We start from the raw sequence: 20859 nt of genomic DNA, 5'->3' as shown, positions 1-20859 counted from the left end.
AATTGTGATTTATTTATTGTTTCACTATCATTGGGGAAATAGGAACGTGCAGATGTGGGTTAGTTTAGGTTAGTTTTTTTTCTCCTAATATTGTATTTGAAATTTGAAAGGGCGTGAAGAGCAGTTTTATGTAAATAACGTGCTTTCGGTTCCGACCTTTTTCTTACCCACTTTCTTTCTTCCTTATTTTCTTCCTAAACCACCTTCTCTTATTTTTTTTATTTTTTTTTTCATTTATTTTTTCCTTTTTCTAACATGGAAGTTGTAAGTTGTAAGTTGATCTGGAAGTTTTTTTTTTATTTTTTTTCATTTTTTTTCTATTTTAAATCTTCTCAGATAGTAATTTTTAAATTTGAATTCTATAATAATAACTAATAACTAATTGTAAACTAATTAACTAAAGTGTGTCCTAAAACTGCCACTTGTCACAATCCTATGACAAACTATCCTCCTTTTAATAATATATAGATTTTTACATAAAAATCAAGAATCGCTGTAAAAGCATGTTTGGATGAGCTTATAACTTATGATTTATTCGCATAAGTCATAAGTTTGTAATCCTAACATATGACTTCTGGCTTATTTTTGTTATTTAGACTTAAAAAAAGTGCTTAAAAACTTTTTTTTTATCTTAACTAAACACTACAAAAATGCTTAAATGCTATTTTAGTTTAAAAACACATAAAAATAAGCCAATCCAAACAGGCTTTAAGAATTTTTATTGGACTAACACAAGAATTTATTATCGAAAAAGTAAATAAATTACAACAATTGATTAATGCTACGTTTCCAACATTTTCCATTTTCTAGTGTAGGCTTAGGGTTTTTTTTTTTTTTTTTCCTTCATATTTCAATGCTAAAATCAACATGAATAATAATGTCTAATAAATATTACTCTCTCCGAATTAAAAAAAGTGTCTACTTAGCCTTTTTTTTTTTGTTAAAAAAAGTGTCCACTTATTAAACCAAGAAACAATTAACCTTATCTTTCCAAATTTGCCCTTATTAAGTGTTATGTGATCAAATCTCAATGCCTATTTAATTAGGGATAGTTTAGTCAATTTACATATTTTTTTTTCTTGTTGTAAGTAATTTCTTAAGGGGTGTGCAGATGGCTAAGTGGACTCTTTTTTTTATCCTGAGGGAGTAGTAGTCAAAAAAGCAAAACAATCTAAATGAGGGTTTGCTTGGCGAAAAATGGCAAAACTGTAAATTTTAACTTAAATAAAATGAATATTATGTAATGAACTTTTAGTTTAATGAATATACCAAATTTAGAAGTGCATATCATACTTACCCGTTATCCAAACAACCAACAAAAAAAAGTACACATAAAATTGAAACTTAAGTATTTTATAATTATGTATTCATAAGTAAAATGAAACCTCTGAAATATATCCTTACATACAACTGTATTTAAGGTCAAATCATGTAGTGAAAAAACGAATTTTAAACGTTTCTTATTTACAATGGTTGTTGACCAAACTCTAATTTGATCTTCAAAAATCAGTCTATGACATTGGTCCCATTGTTTTCCACATATTAAGCATATACTTTTTAGGACAGGTAAATAGAGACAAATGGCATAGATACATACTCACCTCATAAAATAAACAAAAAACTAAATAACCTGTCGTGTTGGGCAAAAATCCAATTTTTTTATGGTTCAAACAGTATGAAGACATTTTAGTCATTTCACTACCTTATGACATGTGAATTTGAATATATTTTAAATTATGGTTGGTGTTCAAAAAAAAAAAACAATATTGAAATTTGGAGGCTGTCACGGTGACACACCCCACCCCCCACGCCTCTCATCTCCTTTTTTTTCAAAATGCAGTGTTTGTGTACAGTGAAAGACCAAACATTCACACAAGGGAAAAAGAAAAAGAGAATAAAGTAAAGCTAAAGCTGTTACCTTCTCTATTTTCTATACTCCTTAGATTTGCTTTTGACCCTTTCTTTTTCTCTTTTATTTTTTCCCTTAGTTTCAACCTCCCTATTTTCTCTCTTCAAAACTATAGTCATCTTGGGAATTTTGGGTCTACTTTAATTTTTATTTTACATTTTTTGTCATATTTTCTTGCTAGATAGATCTTGGGTTTGTCCTATTCTTGTAATGCAATTGTTTGAAGCTGTTAAGTGCTTCTTAATAGATCAATATCTTATGGGTTGCCATTAGATTTCTTGGTTTTTGCTTAGTTCAGTTTCTTTCTGGGGAGTTTGTTGTGCAAAAATTGAATCTTTGAAGGGAAGATTTATAGTAAATCAAGAAACTTTGTTGGACCAATTATTTATTTTGGAAATGCTATAAGTGGGAAATGATGTTGATATTGGTGAGTTAGGAGGCATTATTTGTTGTCCCCTCCATTAGGTTTGGCAGATAAGCCCACTGGGACCTTTTTGATTCACTTTATTTGTAGAAGAAGAAAGAAAAAAAAAGTTAACTTTTTTGATTCAATTATTAGAATCTTGATTGTGTGGTATTAAAGCTTTATTACTTTGAAGAAGAGAAATGGCAGAGAGAGTTAAGGGTGTGGCATCCCTTCAGTCCATTAAATCACTGCCAGTGGGATATGCATTCGATTCGAACAAGTCTGAGACTGTGAATCATAGAATGGCATCCAAGAAGGAGGCTAATGGTAATGCTGATGGTTATGTTGATGAATCCCCTTATAGTAGATTGAACTTTTCTGTAGAGGAAAGCCCGTCTAGTGGTGATGATGATCCGAGCGCCAATGCATTCGACTCGTCTCGTGTAGAATCTAAATGGAGTGACACCACGTCTTATGTGACAAAGAAGGTACTCGATGATCATAGTAGATTGGTATCATCTGTTTGTCTGTTGGTTGCTTGATTGATATTAGATAAACCATCATATTCGGTTCCTCATTAATGCATCTGGCTTATAATATTGCTGGCTAAACTACTTGATGAAAGTTACTTATGCTTGTACACCTTGATGTGATTTGTGGGAATGGTTGAGAGCTGATACTTAGCCTGAACTTTTTTAGGTATCAGTAGCTTCTTAGGGAGGACAACTTTGGTATCCTTTCTTTCAGGAAAATGATAAGCTAGTCTACAAATGAAGCACTAAACCAATTATCTTTATTTAGATGTAGAGTTTGAAACGTAAGATCTTCGAAGAATTTTTCTAGAATGTCAAGATATTAGTGGTGATATCTTAAGAATTTTGGAAGCTAATTATATCATTGTTGATTCATAAATATATGACGAAGGGGTTATTTTTAAATTTCAGTCTTTTTGATAGGATATTGTGATTATTAATGTGATGTAGGCCACAAATCAGCACTGGATCATCTCTTTTCTTGTGTTGTCACTCTTTTCCACACTCTTGCTTTTGTTCGGAGTTGAGTGTTGTGCTTTCGGTGGATATTAATTTTAGCTGCTTTTTCGAAACATGAAGAGGCATCATTATTAATTGTCGGTAGTTCACATTTTATCCGTTTATTTATTTATTTACTTATTGCTTGTAAATTTTTCTATAGCTGTTTGAACAAATCAATTTTCTCCCCTTTTTGGGGAAAACCTCTCCCACAATGGAGTTAGTGTATATATCAAAATGTTATCTTACTTAAAGAAACTTTAGGAAATTCTAGATCACATGTTTCTTGTGCCTATCTTAAATACTCAAAGCTTACCATTCTGTAGTAAGTTAATCTACCTATGGACTCCTATCATTTGATTGGACTGCAGTATTTTCTTGTATACTAGACTGTCATGACATAGTTAAGATTTCATCACTCAAAAAAAATGGTGGATAAATGCTCTTTGAAGAATGTTGCCTTTCAAATCTTATACAACCGCGTAGTTGTTCATTACGAATGAAACAGTAGCAATGCGGATGAACAATGGAAACATCCTTGTAATTAAGGTAGTGTTTCATACAATGGATGACTCGCCATAAAGGAATGAAAATTTAGAGGGGTTGGTAGGATTTTCTCCAAGTATGTTGTCTTATAGTTTGAAGATTTTCTCTGATCTGTAGCTTGGAAGGGAGCATCCAGAGAGCTTTTTTTTTTCCCCAGTATCCGGAGAAGAAAATGCTTTATGAACAATGAGATATATTCTTTTTGTTATTAAGGGTAGTGTTTCCTACTATGGATGACTCACCAAGAAATGGAATTTTACAAGGGATGGTGACATTTTCTCCAATGTGTTGCCTGTTAAAGGTTGAAATTTTCTCTGATCTGGTTGCTTGAAATGAAGTCCCAGAGGTGCTTATGTTAATCTTCATAATCTGGACGAAGAAGAATGCTTTATCAGCAACTGTCTTTTCCTTTCTGTTCCCAAGGCGATGACCTAGAGTTTGAGGTACGGGAGTATCAATCTGATGGTGACTTGGTGTGAGGCCATCTGCTTCAGCCTGTATGAGCAAGATCCTTAACAACCTGTGCTTGTGGGCTGGATAGGCTGTCCAGTGGACTAGTTGACGTGCATACAAGTTGGCCCAGATACCATCGATATCTGCAACCTTTCTGTAAAGAATGAACCTTGGGCCTAACTGAACCCCAAAAGCTAGCTAATGAGGGGAGGATTGCCCAAGTCCATATAAAGAGACCAAGTCTCCAATCCCTAGCCGATGTGGGAGAACTCAACACTTTCTACTAGGAATGTCTTTCTGGAGATTCTCTTCTGTGTTACAGTTAGAAGATGATCAACTTACCATATGCAGTGTGAAAATAATGCATTAAAGTTTCAGCACATAGAGGTTACTTACCTAGTCCTCTTTTTGTCGAATGAAGTATGGATTTGCCATCATGTGAATAGCAGAAGAATCAAACATAACGCATGCTGCATCTTTTGTTCTTAGATAGAAGACTATCTCCCATGTTTCTCATTATGTAATTGGCTTGTGAATTATGAGAGACGCATCTGCTTCTGAGAAAGGCTCGGTGATTCGAAAGTCTGTCTATGTGCTTACCAAGGAGTATGGGGCGATACATATTGGTTGACTAAAAGGATTGAATTTGTGAGTACAGTAGGATGTGTGTAGTAGACCAAGGAGATTGTTTTTTGATTTTGTGAACATAAATCTCACTGTTTCTGTGCAACCCGTAAATTTAGACACAATGTAACCAATTACAGGGGTTTCATTAATCCGGATATATTTTATTGGTTCTTGAAAAGTGCATTGGATCTTGTGAGATGGCTGGTGGCTAATTATTTACAGGATCATTTGTTGGTGTAGCTTTGGCAAAAGGCAAAAGATGGCTTAGTTGATCTCACCTGTAGACAGCTTTTAGAAACATACTTAAGACTTGAAATAGTCAATGATATCCTTCCAATTGTTATACTTGCTTGTTTGAATCCTAGTTCTTTTGAATTTTATGTTGGATTTGGGTTGCGATGTAATACAAGTAATGTTCAACAGTGCAATTATTTACCTTTACAATGATTTCAAACGGGATAATCCCCCCTCCCCCCTCCCATATGTTATGTGTTGGGTTGTTTTCTACTGGCTTGTAGTCATCATATGCTGGTTTGAATGCACAAAGATATTCCTCTTTTTCAATGATTTTCTTACCTTCTTTTTTGACTTTTTTGAACTTTTGGTGTTGACTTGTTGCAGAAGCTTCATTCATGGTTTCAACTAGCTGATGGGAGCTGGGAGCTGGCAACATTCATTTCGAAATCTGGAAATGAAGTTCTCATATCATTGTCTGAAGGAAAAGTAAGGCAGTTTACTGAGATTCTTTCATCTTTTTGCCTACAGAGCTTTCTGATAAAAGAAACAAACTGTTTCGGCAGTTCTCTAGTCGATCTGTTCAAAATGTTGAAAAGAAGGGATGCCTTAGAAAACAAAAAGAAGTATGTTTATTTCTATTTGTGAAGGGGAGCCTTGGAGCGACGGTAAAGTTGTCTCCGTGTGACCTATAGGTCATGGGTTCGAGCCGTGGAAGCAGCAACTAATGCTTGCATTAGGGAAGGCTCTCTAAATTACACCCCTTCGGATGCGGCCCTTCCCCGGACCCTGCAAACCTTTGGGGGGGGGGGGGGGGCGCTTTGTGCACCGGGCTGCCCCTCCTTTTTTTTTTTTTAAAATTTTTTTTCTATCTGTCCACTCTCATTCTCCTTTCCTCATGGCCTCTGTGCACCTTACCCTTGTCCTGCTTCAACCATTTTTCTCCCTCCCCAGATTCCAAGTCCCTTCGACACTTTTTCCTAACCCAAGTGCTCTATGTCTTACCTGTCGAACTTTCTTCCAAATTTGTTTTACAAACACATCTCATTCTTCTTGAAATTAAAAGACTTTTCATGCTTACTGAGGGCTCAAGTTTATGATTTAATCTCACCCCTTTTTTGTTCTTGGTCAAAGCAGGTCTTAAAAGTTAAAGCTGATGATTTAACACCTGCAAATCCTGATATTCTTGATGGTGTGGATGATCTTATGCAATTGAGTTATCTAAATGAGCCATCAGTGCTGTACAATCTTCAGTACAGATACAATAGAGATATGATTTATGTATGCACACATTTCCCTAATTGAATTGTAGTTAACTTTTTTCTTGAGTTTTCTTATTCTTATGCCTTTTTGTTTCTTATCCTCTTCACCTCTTTTAGACAAAAGCTGGTCCAGTTCTTGTTGCCGTGAATCCTTTTAAGAAAGTCGCATTGTATAGCAACGAGTACATTGAAGCTTATAAACGTAAATCCGTTGAGAGCCCACATGTATATGCCATCACAGATATGGCCATAAGAGAAATGGTTCGAGGTACTGATGTTATATATATATATATATATATATATATATATATATATATATAGTGATTGAGGCTGAACATCATTCCTGGTAATCATGATAAATCTTACATAGTTCTCTTTTTTCTGCAGATGAAGTGAATCAGTCTATCATTATAAGGTCAGCGAGTTAAATGCCTTTTGGTTTTCATTTTGTTTGTTGTCTTCTAATATCCACTTTCTTCTAGTATCTTCAGAGCTGAATCTCATCTAACTAATATGCGCTACTTTAAATTTTTCTTCTTAAATGTTATTTGTCCCCATCACTTTATTGTCCCCGCTTGGGCCATAAGTCCATGCTGTCGAGCTCGGCATGTACCGCTTTTACTTACTGGTCCATTCATGTACCTGTGACAAGGAGAGAAGTTATCTTGAAAGACTAAAAATCTCTCAACCATGTTGACGTTATTGAAAGAATAGAACCACATTGGAATCAAAGAATCCATCCACAAAGGCGAACAAATGTTGTATCATTTTACGTGCTTATTGTTTCTCTTGCTCCCACTGAGATTAATCTGACTCAAGCTATTGTATATTTGTATGAACATGTATATAAAGACTTTCTAAAATGTTGATATCCTTTATAATAGCTGGTTCGGGGAACAAATAGGGGGACCGATCTCCTTAGTTACCAGACATGATTAGTTAGATGAGAATCAGAAAGTACACTATCTAAATTTAAGTTCAAGAAGCAGAAAGGACATAATCTTAGAAGGAAGAAAATCTATGACATTGCTATCTTTTGTGTAATGAGAGGGAGGAAAATGCTAACTTGCTTTCTCATATATCAATGGCTGCAGAGTGTTGGTGCATGCCTTTTAATTTGGGGGTGTGTCAGCAGTTGATGCCCAAAAAAAAAAAAAAGTAAACTTGTTTGCTAGGTAAGGTTTAGGTAACGGCCGAAAATGATAGTGGCAATCTTTTCTAAATATATGCTATTTTCGAAAATAACACAGTTTCAAAATGTAAGAGCGCTACACATGATATGTGGATAAGGCGCATGTTATGGGTTTGAACCTGCCGCAGACAAAATCCTGTATTTAATCGGAGAAAGTTAGAGGGGCCGAACCATTGTTCACCTTAATTTGAACTGTGCGCCATTGGCCTCGGGGATTTCGCGCCTATAAAAAAAAAAAAGAAAAAAGGCAAGGACATAATCATAGAAGTACGCAATCTCTGTGACTGCTGTCTTTTACGTATCAAAGGGGAGAAATGTTAGCCATGTTTTACTGTACTGCGAACGGGCAGCAGATTGATAGTTGTATGCTGCCAAAATATTTAATTATTTGTCTTTTGCTAGGGAAGGTCTATGGAAATGCTTGGAGGCTAAAAGTGTACCTGTGGCGTACATTAGGGTGATCAAGGACATGTATGAGGGAGCCAAAACCAGGGAAGGACAGTAGGAGGAGACTCAGAGCACTTTCCAGTTGAGATGGGGTTGCATCAAGGATCAGCTCTTAGTCCGTTTTTATTTGCCTTGGTGATGGATGGATTGACACGGCAAATTCAAGGTGAGGTGCCATGGTGTATGCTTTTCGCGGACGACATAGTCCTGATCGACGAGACTCGTAGCGGAGTTAACGCTAAGCTGGAGGGTTGGAGACATACTCTGGAGTCTAAAGGGTTTAAGCTGAGTAGGACCAAGACAGAGTACTTGGAGTGTAAGTTCAGTGAAGCACCTCAGGAGGCTGGCTTGGAAGTGAGGCTTGGTACCCAGGCCATCCAGAAGAAAAGTAGTTTCAAGTACCTTGGGTCTATTGTGCAAGGCAGCGGGGAGATTGACGATGATGTCACACATCGTATTGGGGCAGGGTGGATTAAATGGAGGATTGCTTCCGGAGTGCTATGTGACAAGAAGGTGCCACCAAAACTTAAGGGCAAGTTCTACAAAATGGTGGTTAGACCGACTATGTTGTATGGGGCGGAGTGTTGGCCAGTTAAGATCTCTCACGTTCAAAAGATGAAAGTTGCCGAGGTGAGAATGTTGAGATGGATGTGTGGCCACACCAGGAGTGACAGGATTAGGAATGAGCATATTCGGGATAAGGTGGGGGTGGCCTCGGTGGAAGACAAGATGCGAGAAGCGAGATTGAGATGGTTTGGGCATGTGAAGAGGAGAGACACAGATGCCCCAGTGCGGAGGTGTGAGAGGTTGACCATGGATGGTTTCAGACGAGGTAGGGGTAGGCCGAAGAAGTATTAGGGAGAGGTAATTAGACACGACATGGCGCAATTACAGCTTACCGAGGACATGACCTTAGATAGGAGGGTTTGGAGGACCCAAATTAGGGTAGAAGACTAGTAGATAGTCTCGTTTTCCGTTCTTATTAGTAGTCGCATTAGCGCAATATAATTTCTTGTGCTCATATTTCTGCTATTATCTGTTATTTCCTGTGCTTTGATTATCCTGTGTTATCTGTGTCGCTTGCATTAGTTCATTTCATATCGCTTTGAATCTCTTAACCTTATCTGACTTCTTTTTATGCTTTTATTGAGCCGAGGGTCTTTCGAAAACAGCCGTCCTGCCTTGGTAGGAGTAAGGTCTGCGTACACTCTACCCTCCCCAGACCCCACGAGGTGGGATTTCACTGGGTTGTTGTTGTTGCTAGGGAAGGTCTGGATAAAGCCAGGAAAAGATAGTGCGGTAATTAGGTCCTATCTTTAAATGTATGTCTCATCAAAATAAATCAGCTTAAAATGCATGTTTTCATACATATGGTTAGAGAGGAAGAGAACCTTTCAACGAGAGGTAAAGGCCGTTTTTAAGGCCTGGATTGTCTGAACTTCTTTTTTGATTGATGTAATGAGAAGTTACCTAAAGAGTCCTATATTTTTCTGACCTTGTCTGAAGGATATTCAAAATTTACAGCCCCCTATTTTTGCTTAAAGAAGCAGAAGTTAAATTCTGATTAACTAAGTGCCTCCCTCTCCTCTTTGATTATAATTGTTTCACTGCATATTAGATATAGGTGCAGTCTTTTTTTCTTAATACTACTATTTCATTACATATTTATATAGTGAAATGATAGTATCAAGATATGGAGAATGTGGTCCATATGCACTTTGGCACAATTAGTATCACTAAGGATATTCTTTTTTAGAAAAAAAAAATAGTAATAAGGAGATTACTTTTGGTAAACTCAGAATGGGGATGATTTGTTTGATAATTTGGGACTCTCGCTTGGGGTCTTACATGAAGTATGAATTCTTATAGTTTAGGCTGATTGGCATTTTCTAGTGTGCTTATTTCCTGCTAGCTGGAGTTAGACTAATATACATTCTTTTGTTTCTACATCTTTTCCAATTATTGCCTAATCTATACTCCGACTAGTAGTTATGTCAACAGTACTCTTTGATTATTACGAATGATCCTCTTTGATTTCCCATAATGCATGTGATATATCTTGACTTTTAAGAATATTGTTAGTAGCAATTTATTGCATTAGACCATCTTAGATAATCTTTATCCTATAATAATCCTTGCTTTGTTCATACCCAGTGGGGAGAGTGGAGCTGGCAAAACTGAAACAGCAAAAATAGCAATGCAATACTTGGCTGCCCTTGGAGGTGGTAGTGGAATAGAGGATGAGATTCTGAAAACAAATCCGATTTTAGAAGCCTTTGGTAATGCTAAAACGTTAAGAAATGACAACTCAAGTCGATTTGTAAGTAGTTTTCTTTTAACCGGAACTGGATTTTGACTTTGTAATCATATTTCAAGATTTCTGTTCTAAGTGTTTGAGAAACTGTTAACAATTTTTTGACAGGGGAAGCTTATTGAGATTCACTTTAGTGAGACTGGAAAAATATCAGGGGCTAATATTCAAACATGTAAGACAGTAACTTGTATGATTTCATTGAAATGAATTTTTTATACATAAGTCAAATCAAGTGGCTGACATGTATTTGCATTTTTCCTTTGACTGCTGGTGTGGTTTCTGGATCTTCACAGTTTTACTTGAAAAGGTACTTTTCCCTTCAAATTGCCTTGGATCGACAGCAAATCTGATTATATATATTTTTTTTAATACAAACTTAATGAAGTAGTTTTATGGAACAGTCCAGAGTGGTTCAATGTAGCGAGGGAGAAAGGTCATATCATATATTTTATCAGCTCTGTGCAGGAGCTCCAGGGGCTCTCAAAGGTATGGACTGATTATCTATATGAGGGTGAAATTTTCCTTGTATGATCTCTCAATACATCTTCTCTAGATGTTTTTCCCTTGAGATACGGCTGTTATATGTTTGTTCCATATTTTTGGTTGGCACTTCCATTGTTTATAGTAAATGTCATTGAAACCGTTAACTACTTGTGGATTATTCAGAGGAAGATAGTGCACCTTAGTTGGAATGCACATTGGTAATCTTTATTTTGGTTTCCCCGTCCTCCTTACAATCCTTTCCTGAAAAATCTGTATGTCCTTGCAATGAGGATGGAAATATAGCATATGCTAATGAAGCTTCATATCAATATATGAGAGGTTTTGGATGATAATTGCATGTACAAGGCAGGTACAGTTCAACAAAAATGGAAGTTAGATTGAATGATAGTATGTGCTAGATTTGTAGTGGTTGCTGATAGGTACTATGGCTAATATAAACTTAAAACCAAGTACTTTGTTTTAAAGTTACAAGTAATTACTATATTTGTCAGACACTTAGGTGTTATTTCATTTCTCTTTGTGCCTCATCTGCAGAGAAATTAAATTTGAAGGATGTGAGTGAGTATAACTATCTGAGACAAAGCAATTGCCGTTCAATTTCTGGGGTTGATGATGCTGAAGAATTTCGTATTGTAATGGTAATATTCTTCTAGTCTTGCAAGTCAAGTTTGATCCTTATTCCACGAAAAGATGATTTCACTTTTTATATTTAGGCCAATTGACTTTGGATCTTGTTTGTTTCTTTAAACTTGTTGAGACGCTAAATATGGTGTGTTGTTTTAGGAAGCACTCGACGTTGTCCATATCAGCAAGGAGGATCAAGAGAGTGTTTTCTCAATGCTAGCTGCAGTTTTATGGCTTGGAAATATCTCTTTTACAGCTGTTGATAATGAAAACCATGCTGAGCCAGTTGTGGATGAAGGTAATTTGGAAAGTAAAAAGATTATCACTTCAGCTACTTGTGGCCTTTCTAATTCCTAATTGGCGGTAGTCTTTTTTTCTTCGCCACCTTCCTTTCCCCTCTTTGATATATAGTACTTTGGTTGACTCAAGTTGAATTTTGTAGTTAACTACCGGACATATAAGAAAAGTAATTTTTTTTAATAAAATGCTAGTTCTGATAAAAAAAATTGGATGTAATGTAACCGTGTGATACTCGCCCAACTTTTAGACTTTGCATAATCACTTTAGAATCCTTAAGGCATTATTTACTATTGCCTTCCTTTACTTACATAAAACACTGAAGAGGGGCTGGTTCATGGTAATGAATGGTGGTATTGGTCGGGGCAAGCACACACTCGTTCCCGCAGCCCTTGTTTTGATTCTGCATCTTCACGTGACTCAATAGGAGAGATTGACCTATTTCATACTTCTTCAAATAGCAAAGATCTTCTATTTGTATGGCCATTTGCAGAGCGCATCTAGTTCCAAGTTTGGATAAAAGAGGAGGATTGCAGTAGGTTGACAACTAGCTTCAAAATTATCAGATTATGAATCATCTTAATAATAAATGATAGAATATAGAGGAAAGCTCAATGATCTACAATCTCACGGAATCACTTCTGCTTAGTTGAGAACATAACACAATGAAGAAAGAAAGAAAGAAAGAATGTGAACATTTAACCAAAACCTTACGGCTGTTGGTGGAATGACCCATCCCCTTATAGACCTCTTTGGATGCCTTTTACGCCAGATGTTGAGCATTATATAACTCAATTTGAATTTGAATGCTGACTTATGAGTACGAGGATGGGCTTACCAATTGTTGGTTCCAACATATGAAAAAAATTGAGTATCAACGAAAGTGGATCGGTACATGACCATTATAAGTCTGTAGGGTGTCATTATATACCTATGTGGGACGTATAACTCAACAAAAGGATTTATACGAGCAATACCAATTTGTGACATATTTAGTTGTTGCACTTACATTTGGTCGATGTTTAGGAAGGGCTCTTTCTAGACTAATTAAAGCTTTTTAATTAGGGTAGGCCTAACAATTATTAATGTAATTAGAGTAGAATGGCTATAAAAGTTTCGTGTAGCTAACTTCAACTAATTTGAGGTTAAGATGCTGGTGATTTATATTGTATATCAATCCTAAAGTATCATAGGATTATCTTCTTATGTTTGTCAGTCAGAACTGTCTAGTTTCCCAAGAAACTACAACGGTAGCATGCTTTATTGTTGACTCTATGATGTCTAATTCTGTAGGCCTAACAACTGTTTCCACTTTAATCGGGTGTGGTGTGGAAGAGCTAAAACTAGCTTTATCAACTCGGAAAATGAGAGTAAGAAATGATGATATTGTCCAAAAGCTAACACTATCTCAGGTAATGATTTGTTATATGCCTTGCTGAAAGCTTGTTAGTTGCGTTTGACCAAATGGACCATTTAAGAAGTACTTGAACAATTTTGATCTTTCTGTCAATTTGTTAGGCTACTGACACAAGAGATGCATTGGCAAAATCAATTTATTCTTGTTTGTTTGACTGGCTCGTTGAACAAATAAACAAGTCACTTGCAGTCGGCAAACGTCGAACTGGAAGATCTATCAGCATTCTTGATATTTATGGTTTTGAATCATTCGAGGTATGGGGTTTACAATGCTTGGTTCATTCATCTTTCTTTTATTTGTAATTATGCTGACTTTGATTTCCTTCCCAGAGGAACAGCTTTGAGCAGTTCTGCATTAACTATGCCAATGAACGGTTGCAACAACACTTTAACCGTCACTTGTTCAAGTTGGAACAGGAGGTGATGACCCCTTTACTTAATCCTTTTAGAAACTGATGCCTTGGTTGATATATTTGCACATGACTTTCAACTTCAAATCAACCTGATTTCGAACCAATGATTCGAAATCATGTCCTAACGGTTGTATTTAGAGACAATTTAACTTTAAAATTTGATTTTACACTTAATGAGATGATTTATCGCTGCACAAAATTCTATGACTTGTTTTAGACCACAAGTTTCAAAGTCTTTCTTTCTTAAATTATGTGCCTAGTCAAATAATGCCACATAAATGAGACGGATGGAGTAGTAGATTTCAGCTCTTACTATATGCGTATTCGACATATGAGACTTCATATGATGAATTATTAGATCAAGTAATTTCATAAATTATACTCCACGTGTCCCCAATTTATGTGTCACCATTTATGTTTTAGTCTATCCAAGAAAAGTGCCACCTTTTTATGTTTAGAATAGTTTAACTTAAAAATTCCCATTTTACCCTTAATGTGATGATTTATAGTCATACAAATGTCGATGGCTTGTTTTGGGCCACAAATTTCAATAGTCTTTCTTTCTTTCTTAAATTCCTCATCTAGTCAAACAATGCCACAAAATTAGGGACAGAGGGAGTACTTATTTTATAGCCTGAGACCATGTAATACCAATCTAGAATCTGTTGCCATGTAAGGTTAAGAATTTTAACAATTTTTCAAACATCTGAATTTTTTTAGAATAAACATACTGCTTTATAGTTCTATTTTTGAACAGATGGTGACAACAGATTTCTTTTAAAACTAACATGATGCACCTTTCCAACTTCCTTTTTCAATAAATGTCCCAAGAGGAATTACGTCATTAATGTGACAGAGTGAATAGAAGTGAAGGTGGTATAATATAAATGCCTGACTGAGCATGATGCAGCCTCTTAGAAGTCAGATCAAGAAAGTTTTTTTTCCTTTCACAATGGTGCTGCTTCCTAATTATTAAAACATCCATCAGCTATTCCGTCCAATAAGAGGCATTTCGAGAGCAGCTCCCTGTTGTTGGAAGGAATGACAGATGGTATTCACTTGGAAAGTTAACCTAAACGAGTTTTACATAATGATGTGAAAGAAGTTTATTTTCAATCTTATCAAGCACAATCTTTATCGATATTAGCTATTGAGTTGGATTCTTTTTCTTCATGGGTTTGTGGATTTTTAATTCCCAAGTATAGAAGACTTTACCCTCCTAGGTATCTTGAGTCAGTGAAGGTGGTTTCGTCCGTCTTCCGGCTTCTATCCCTTTTTTGCTTTGCAGGAGGGAACTTTTAGTTTTACTGTTGGTTGCATTATTAAAGAATGTGAATATTAAGTATCGGAAGAAGGGTGTAAGAAAATAAGAGAACGGAAGAAACTTATCAAAGACATGAATTGATGAATACAAGACATGATATTTGTCTGATGTGGGATGATATCTTACGCTAGAACATGTTCACTCTTTCTTCACACCAACACTCAACATTCTGACCTTTACAATAAAAAGTTATTTAAAAACACTCCTCCAAAATAAAGTGAGAATAACCTTTTCTTTGTAAAGTTTTGCATCTGCTTGATGCTTTTGAATATGAATATAACAACTTACTTCATCAAAAAAAAAAAAAAGGTTATTCTCACTTTATTTTGAAATATGAAGTAAATAATGCTAAAAACATGTCGGAAAGTTGCCGAAAAATCTCTGGACCCTCGAATCTTGGCACGAGAAGTTCCTAATTGAACAATGGTTGGAAAGATGCATGCTGTCCAGTGTTTTAAAAGGCAGTTTTGGGACTCGTCTCGAGGCTCGCCCCGGGGGGGGGGGGGGGCACTGGCAAAACGCCTCGGGGCTTAGTTCTGTGAGGCTTACACCCTAAGCGCCCGATTGTACGCCTTAAACACGCCCAATGCTTGGGGCTCGCCTAACGGTTCTTACACAAATTATGTTTCAAATTCCTTAATTTAACACTGTTGACCCTCATAATTCTTTAATAAAATGATGTTTAATAGTTTTTTCATCTATAGAAAATTAGAAATAAGAAGATTGAGAGTAACTCAAAATAACAAGCCCTAGTATTGCATACTTACTAATTGAGAACACGTGAGTTTGAATAGCAATTAACATTTATTTTAAAAATAAACAGACGAATTTTACATCTTCACTTATCATTGGTCTTCTTGTTTTTGTCATATGTCTCAAAATTATCATATTTTATTATTTCACTATTTGAAAGGATTTTTTTTTTTTTGCATGAAGGAGTGATGTTTTAATTATAATACAAATAAAGTTTATTGATTATTTTCTTTCAGGGAGGTAACTTTCATAGTATGATAGTAATGTATTTTAAGAAATTGTGATTTTTTATTGTTTGAAAGTAAGATGTTAGAGTTGATTTGCATCTCATAATAGCTTTTATATCATTGCATTATTTATACTTGTAGAATCATGTTAGGAGTTTTAATTTCTATGAGTTTCTTTAATGTTTTTAATTTTTTAAAACTATTAATATATATTTTTTATATAATTTTTGTTTATTATATTATTTTACTATATTATAAATTAAATATTTAAAGATCCATGGGGCTTACGCCTCGCCCCGTGCTAAGTAAAACGCCTCGCCTCACGCCTCCGCCTTTTAAAACACGGATGCCGCCTTAGGGAAATGTCACCGAAAGGAAGCATGGTGCCACCGGAACGGTCACAAGGAAAGGTCATGACGCAAGTGGAATGGTCACGGGAATGATAAATTTTATTATTGTTGTTGCTTACATTTATTTGTCTTTATTTCCTTTTTAATGTACTAAAGGATCGCTCCAAACATTTTAATTGTCACAGCATTTCTCAAAGAAATAGTTAAATAAATAAATAATTGTGACACCAACATGTTGACTTCAAGGGGGTTGTTTAATTTGATTCTACCTGCCTCGGGTTGATCTTCTATATTTGATTGTACGTACTAAAGGCTTCTTTAGCAACTTGTTCATTCATAACAAAAATACTGATTTCCAATCCATTGGCTGTTACCTAAGAAGTCTCGAAGCTTATGGTGGAATAAGGATATTTTTGTGTTAAACATAAATACTGTTTGCAAATCCACCTAGCAGAATTAGGTGGCAGCACTTTTACTGTGACATGCATGACCACTAGGCAACTCAAAGGATTCTTGTGGCTATGGTTTAGTAATTTTCGAGGAGCTTTAGTTTGTTTTATTTGTATATAGCCATATGTAACTCTTCATTAACAGCTGATTTTCTTTCCAGGAGTATATTCAAGATGGCATTGATTGGACAAAAGTTGATTTTGACGACAACCAAGATTGTCTAAATCTGTTTGAGAAGGTTTATATGTGCAATCTCTTAAATGTCCTTATCCATTTATATTGTTTTCTTTAGTGAATTTAAGGAGTTGTCATAAAACATTTTATGCAGAAACCAAGATTGTCTAGTGGTTCTTGAAGTATATATCTGGTTCAGCATATTGAAACTTGTCTTTTCTGGTTTATGCAGAAACCACTGGGTTTGTTATCTCTGTTAGACGAGGAGTCCACCTTTCCTAATGGCACAGACATGTCATTTGCCAACAAACTCAAGCAGCATCTAAATTCTAATCTTTGTTTCAGAGGGGAACGAGGGAAGGCTTTTACAGTAAGCCATTATGCAGGGGAGGTATGACCTACTTGTTTTGTTCCCCCAAATAACATTGTGATGTGAATGGCTTGTTTATGTTTACTGGGAAATGTAACAATTGTTTGTTACTAGGTAACTTATGATACAACTGGATTTCTAGAGAAGAATCGTGATTTAATGCACTCCAATTCAATTCAGCTTCTATCTTCTTGCAAGTACCGCCTTCCTCAAACATTTGCATCAAATATGCTTTCTCAATCTGAGAAGCCTGTTGTTGGCCCATTGTACAAATCTGGTGGAGCAGACTCCCAGAAATTAAGTGTTTCCACAAAATTCAAGGGACAATTATTCCAACTGATGCAACGACTAGAGAACACGACTCCACATTTCATACGTTGTATCAAGCCCAACAATTCTCAGTCTCCTGGAAAGTATGAGCAAGGACTTGTATTGCAGCAATTACGATGTTGTGGTGTCTTAGAAGTAGTTCGGATATCAAGATCTGGCTTTCCTACCAGAATGTCCCATCACAAGTTTGCTAGAAGGTAGGTATTATCGATCACTAATGCTTTATTATCTGGGTTTCATTTCCTTGAGTTCTTACTTACTGGAATTCATTCTGCATGCATCAGGTACGGATTCCTTTTATTAGACCATGTTGCATCACAAGATCCACTCAGTGTCTCAGTTGCAATATTGCATCAGTTCAATATTCTGCCTGATATGTACCAAGTTGGCTTCACAAAGTTGTTCTTCCGAACTGGACAGGTGAGCAAGACCACCAATTATCTCCTTGAATAATTATTTCTCCAAACTAAAGAGCATTGTTCAATATACTAATTCAAGTACCTCTTTTCAGATTGGGGTTCTTGAAGATACCAGAAATCGCACTCTCCATGGCATCTTACGTGTTCAAAGTTGTTTTAGAGGTCATCAAGCTCGCCGACATCTCAAACATTTTCAAAGAGGAATTGCTACACTTCAGTCATGTATGTGGGTTTGATTGAACTGTTTGCTTATTGGCTTATTGTAGGTAGCGTTTATGAATCATGCTAATTCTCTGTGCAGTTATACGTGGTGAGAAAGCTAGAAAAGAATATGCAAACTTACTACAGAGATACAGAGCAGCTGTGTGTATACAAAAGCAAATAAAAGGCAGGACCAAAAGGAAGTCTTACGAAAATGTTCATGATGCATCAATTGTCATACAAACTGGTAATTGATCAATTTTTCAGACATGATCGAGTAACTTGTTTTTATTTTGCATGATCGCTACTTTTTGTGCTTTATAGTGTTTTAGACTCCTGTTATATATGGATTTTGGCTTGCTCATCCAATAGTTTTATCCTGGTTTTTAAAACTTAATGTTGTAGTTTTTTAACCTCTTTGAGTTTCTTCTCCAGTGATTCGTGGCTGGTTAGTCAGAAGATGCTCAGGAGACATCGGACTGTTACAATTTGGAGGCAGAAAGGTAATGATGGGTGGCCTTAAATTGGGGATGACAATGTCTCTTTGTTGCATGCTATATTTCACTCACTGCTTATTTAAGTTTGTTAGTTAACGTTGACAAAAGCATACCATTAGCGATGGGCCCATTCTCTTCTAATCCTGGTTAGCTTCTTAATTATAGGGTAATGAGTCAGAAGAGGTGCTGGTGAAATCTTCTTTCCTGGCAGAGTTACAACGTCGAGTCCTTAGAGCTGAAGCTGCTCTACGAGAAAAAGAAGAGGAGAATGACATACTTCACCAGAGACTACAGCAGTATGAGAATCGTTGGTCAGAGTATGAGTTGAAAATGAAATCAATGGAAGAAATATGGCAGAAACAAATGAGATCGCTGCAGTCAAGTCTTTCCATTGCAAAAAGGAGCTTAGCCCTGGATGATTCCAGCAGGAGGAACTCTGATGCATCTGTCAATCCAACTGATGATAAAGAGTCTAGTTGGGAGACGGGAAGCAACCATAGGACCCGAGACAGCAATGGAGTAAGACCAATGAGCGCTGGTCTTAGTGTCATAAGCCGATTAGCCGAGGAGTTTGAGCAGAGGAGTCAAGTATTTGGTGACGATGCAAAGTTCTTGGTGGAAGTAAAATCAGGTCAAGTTGAGGCTAACTTGAGTCCAGATCGTGAGCTAAGGAGGTTGAAGCAGATGTTTGAAGCTTGGAAGAAAGATTACGGGTCAAGATTGAGAGAAACAAAGGTCATTCTGAATAAACTGGGCAGTGAAGGGGGCAGCAGCGACAAAATGAAAAAGAAATGGTGGGGAAGGAGGAATAGCACAAGGTTTAACTAATATTGCCTTCTTATCTTGCATTGAGTTGGATCAAAGATTTTGCTTTATATACCAGGCAGGTGTTGTGCAGTGAGCAAGTTTGTATAGAAGTGAAAGGGATGTTAGTATCATGTGAGACTCCTAGTATGTAATTTGGAAATACAGCGTTTCTGTAAAGTTAATCATTGTTTATGATATATCATATTTGTGTTCAAGAGCTCATTCTTTAGCAGAAAAGATAAGGTTACAAAGATCATATGGTATGGAAATGGAAATTGATTGTTTTGCCAAGAACAATTAGAATAGATTATTGAAGCAGAAACTGACGCACAAATAAAATATGGAGTCGCTGGGCAAATTGGTAGAAGTTTAGAGAAGATGAAGTTTTCTTAAATCCAATTACCAAACGTATATCATTGCGCTCATACAAACAGTTCATTCGTCCCAATTTATATGATGCACTTTGATTGAAAACGAGGTTAAGAAAGAGAATTTTTGTAACTTGTGGTCTAGAACAAGTCAATAGACGTTTGTGTGGTTATAAACATTTCATTAAGGCTAAATTGAGAAGTTTCTTTGTGCGACAAGCTAAAAAAAGCGTTTCACCATAAATTAGGACAGAGTAAGTATTAGCTTTGCTTTTTTGGTGTTGGTTTAGTTTCATTCACGATTCTAAAAAGAATTCATATATACCGCAAATTCTGCTTCCTTTGGACAACTCTACTTTATATTATAGTAGAGCATGACCAAATGAAGTTGAAAAGCCCTTGTATAGGGTGATTGTCACCTGAAACGACATAATCATCAGAATACAAAATAATTTCATTAACTGAATGAATTGGTGCCTACACCTTTCTGAGCTCTTGCAACATGTGGAAATTCTACTAAGGTCTGATAATGTAGCATCATCGAAAGGATAGTTCAAGGGTTAAAAAAAAACATAATTCAAGCAGTAGTTTATAGTACAATAGAGGTGGATATTCAAGAGAAAAGAAGAGAATTATAGACTTGTATACCCTCAATCACAAGCTAAGAAATTGAAGAACAAGTTGTTCCATGATTCTCTTTTCCGTTTTTAGCCGGCTAACCATAATACTTGGTCATGTGAATAAGGTTATAATTTAGGAATTTTTTATTCCGTTACCCAAATTAAGGAAATATTGTTCATTCTGTACCAAATACCTATTCCTATTTCGGAAAAAGGCCAAAATTACCCCTGAACTTTGGAAAATAGTTCATCCATACCCTTCGTTATACTTTAGGGCCAATTATACCCTTACCG

The 20859-nt window shown here is 36.0% G+C and overlaps 1 protein-coding gene across 1 annotated transcript; it reads left to right on the top strand.

Moving 5' to 3' along the window:
- Positions 1 to 1810: 1810 nt before the first annotated feature.
- LOC132624962 (myosin-1) lies at positions 1811 to 19799 on the top strand. The gene is made up of 22 exons (XM_060339721.1): positions 1811 to 2803; positions 5594 to 5695; positions 6344 to 6487; positions 6586 to 6736; positions 6856 to 6883; positions 10262 to 10427; positions 10530 to 10593; positions 10715 to 10728; positions 10823 to 10907; positions 11460 to 11563; positions 11709 to 11847; positions 13140 to 13258; positions 13365 to 13517; positions 13593 to 13682; positions 16940 to 17017; positions 17186 to 17344; positions 17438 to 17850; positions 17938 to 18073; positions 18165 to 18294; positions 18374 to 18520; positions 18709 to 18776; positions 18936 to 19799. The coding sequence occupies exons 1-22, from the start codon at positions 2516 to 2518 to the stop codon at positions 19596 to 19598; spliced, it is 3441 nt and encodes a 1146-aa protein (XP_060195704.1). The 5' UTR covers positions 1811 to 2515; the 3' UTR covers positions 19599 to 19799.
- The last annotated feature ends 1060 nt before the right edge of the window (positions 19800 to 20859 follow it).

Source organism: Lycium barbarum, chromosome 12, assembly GCF_019175385.1.
Source record: "Lycium barbarum isolate Lr01 chromosome 12, ASM1917538v2, whole genome shotgun sequence".
Taxonomy (NCBI): domain Eukaryota; kingdom Viridiplantae; phylum Streptophyta; class Magnoliopsida; order Solanales; family Solanaceae; genus Lycium; species Lycium barbarum.
The sequence above is the reverse complement of the archived record's forward strand: the minus strand, read 5'-3'. Positions and strand labels throughout refer to the sequence as shown.

What these genes read in the sequence shown, in the direction of transcription:
- LOC132624962 (XM_060339721.1), top strand. Translation starts at nt 2,516, where the DNA reads ATGGCAGAGAGAGTTAAGGGTGTGGCATCCCTTCAGTCCATTAAATCA. An exon ending in AGCTCCAGGGGCTCTCAAAG is followed by an intron (nt 10,908 to 11,459) that starts GTATGGACTGAT and finishes CCTCATCTGCAG; the next exon opens with AGAAATTAAATTTGAAGGAT. An exon ending in TGTTCTTCCGAACTGGACAG is followed by an intron (nt 18,074 to 18,164) that starts GTGAGCAAGACC and finishes ACCTCTTTTCAG; the next exon opens with ATTGGGGTTCTTGAAGATAC.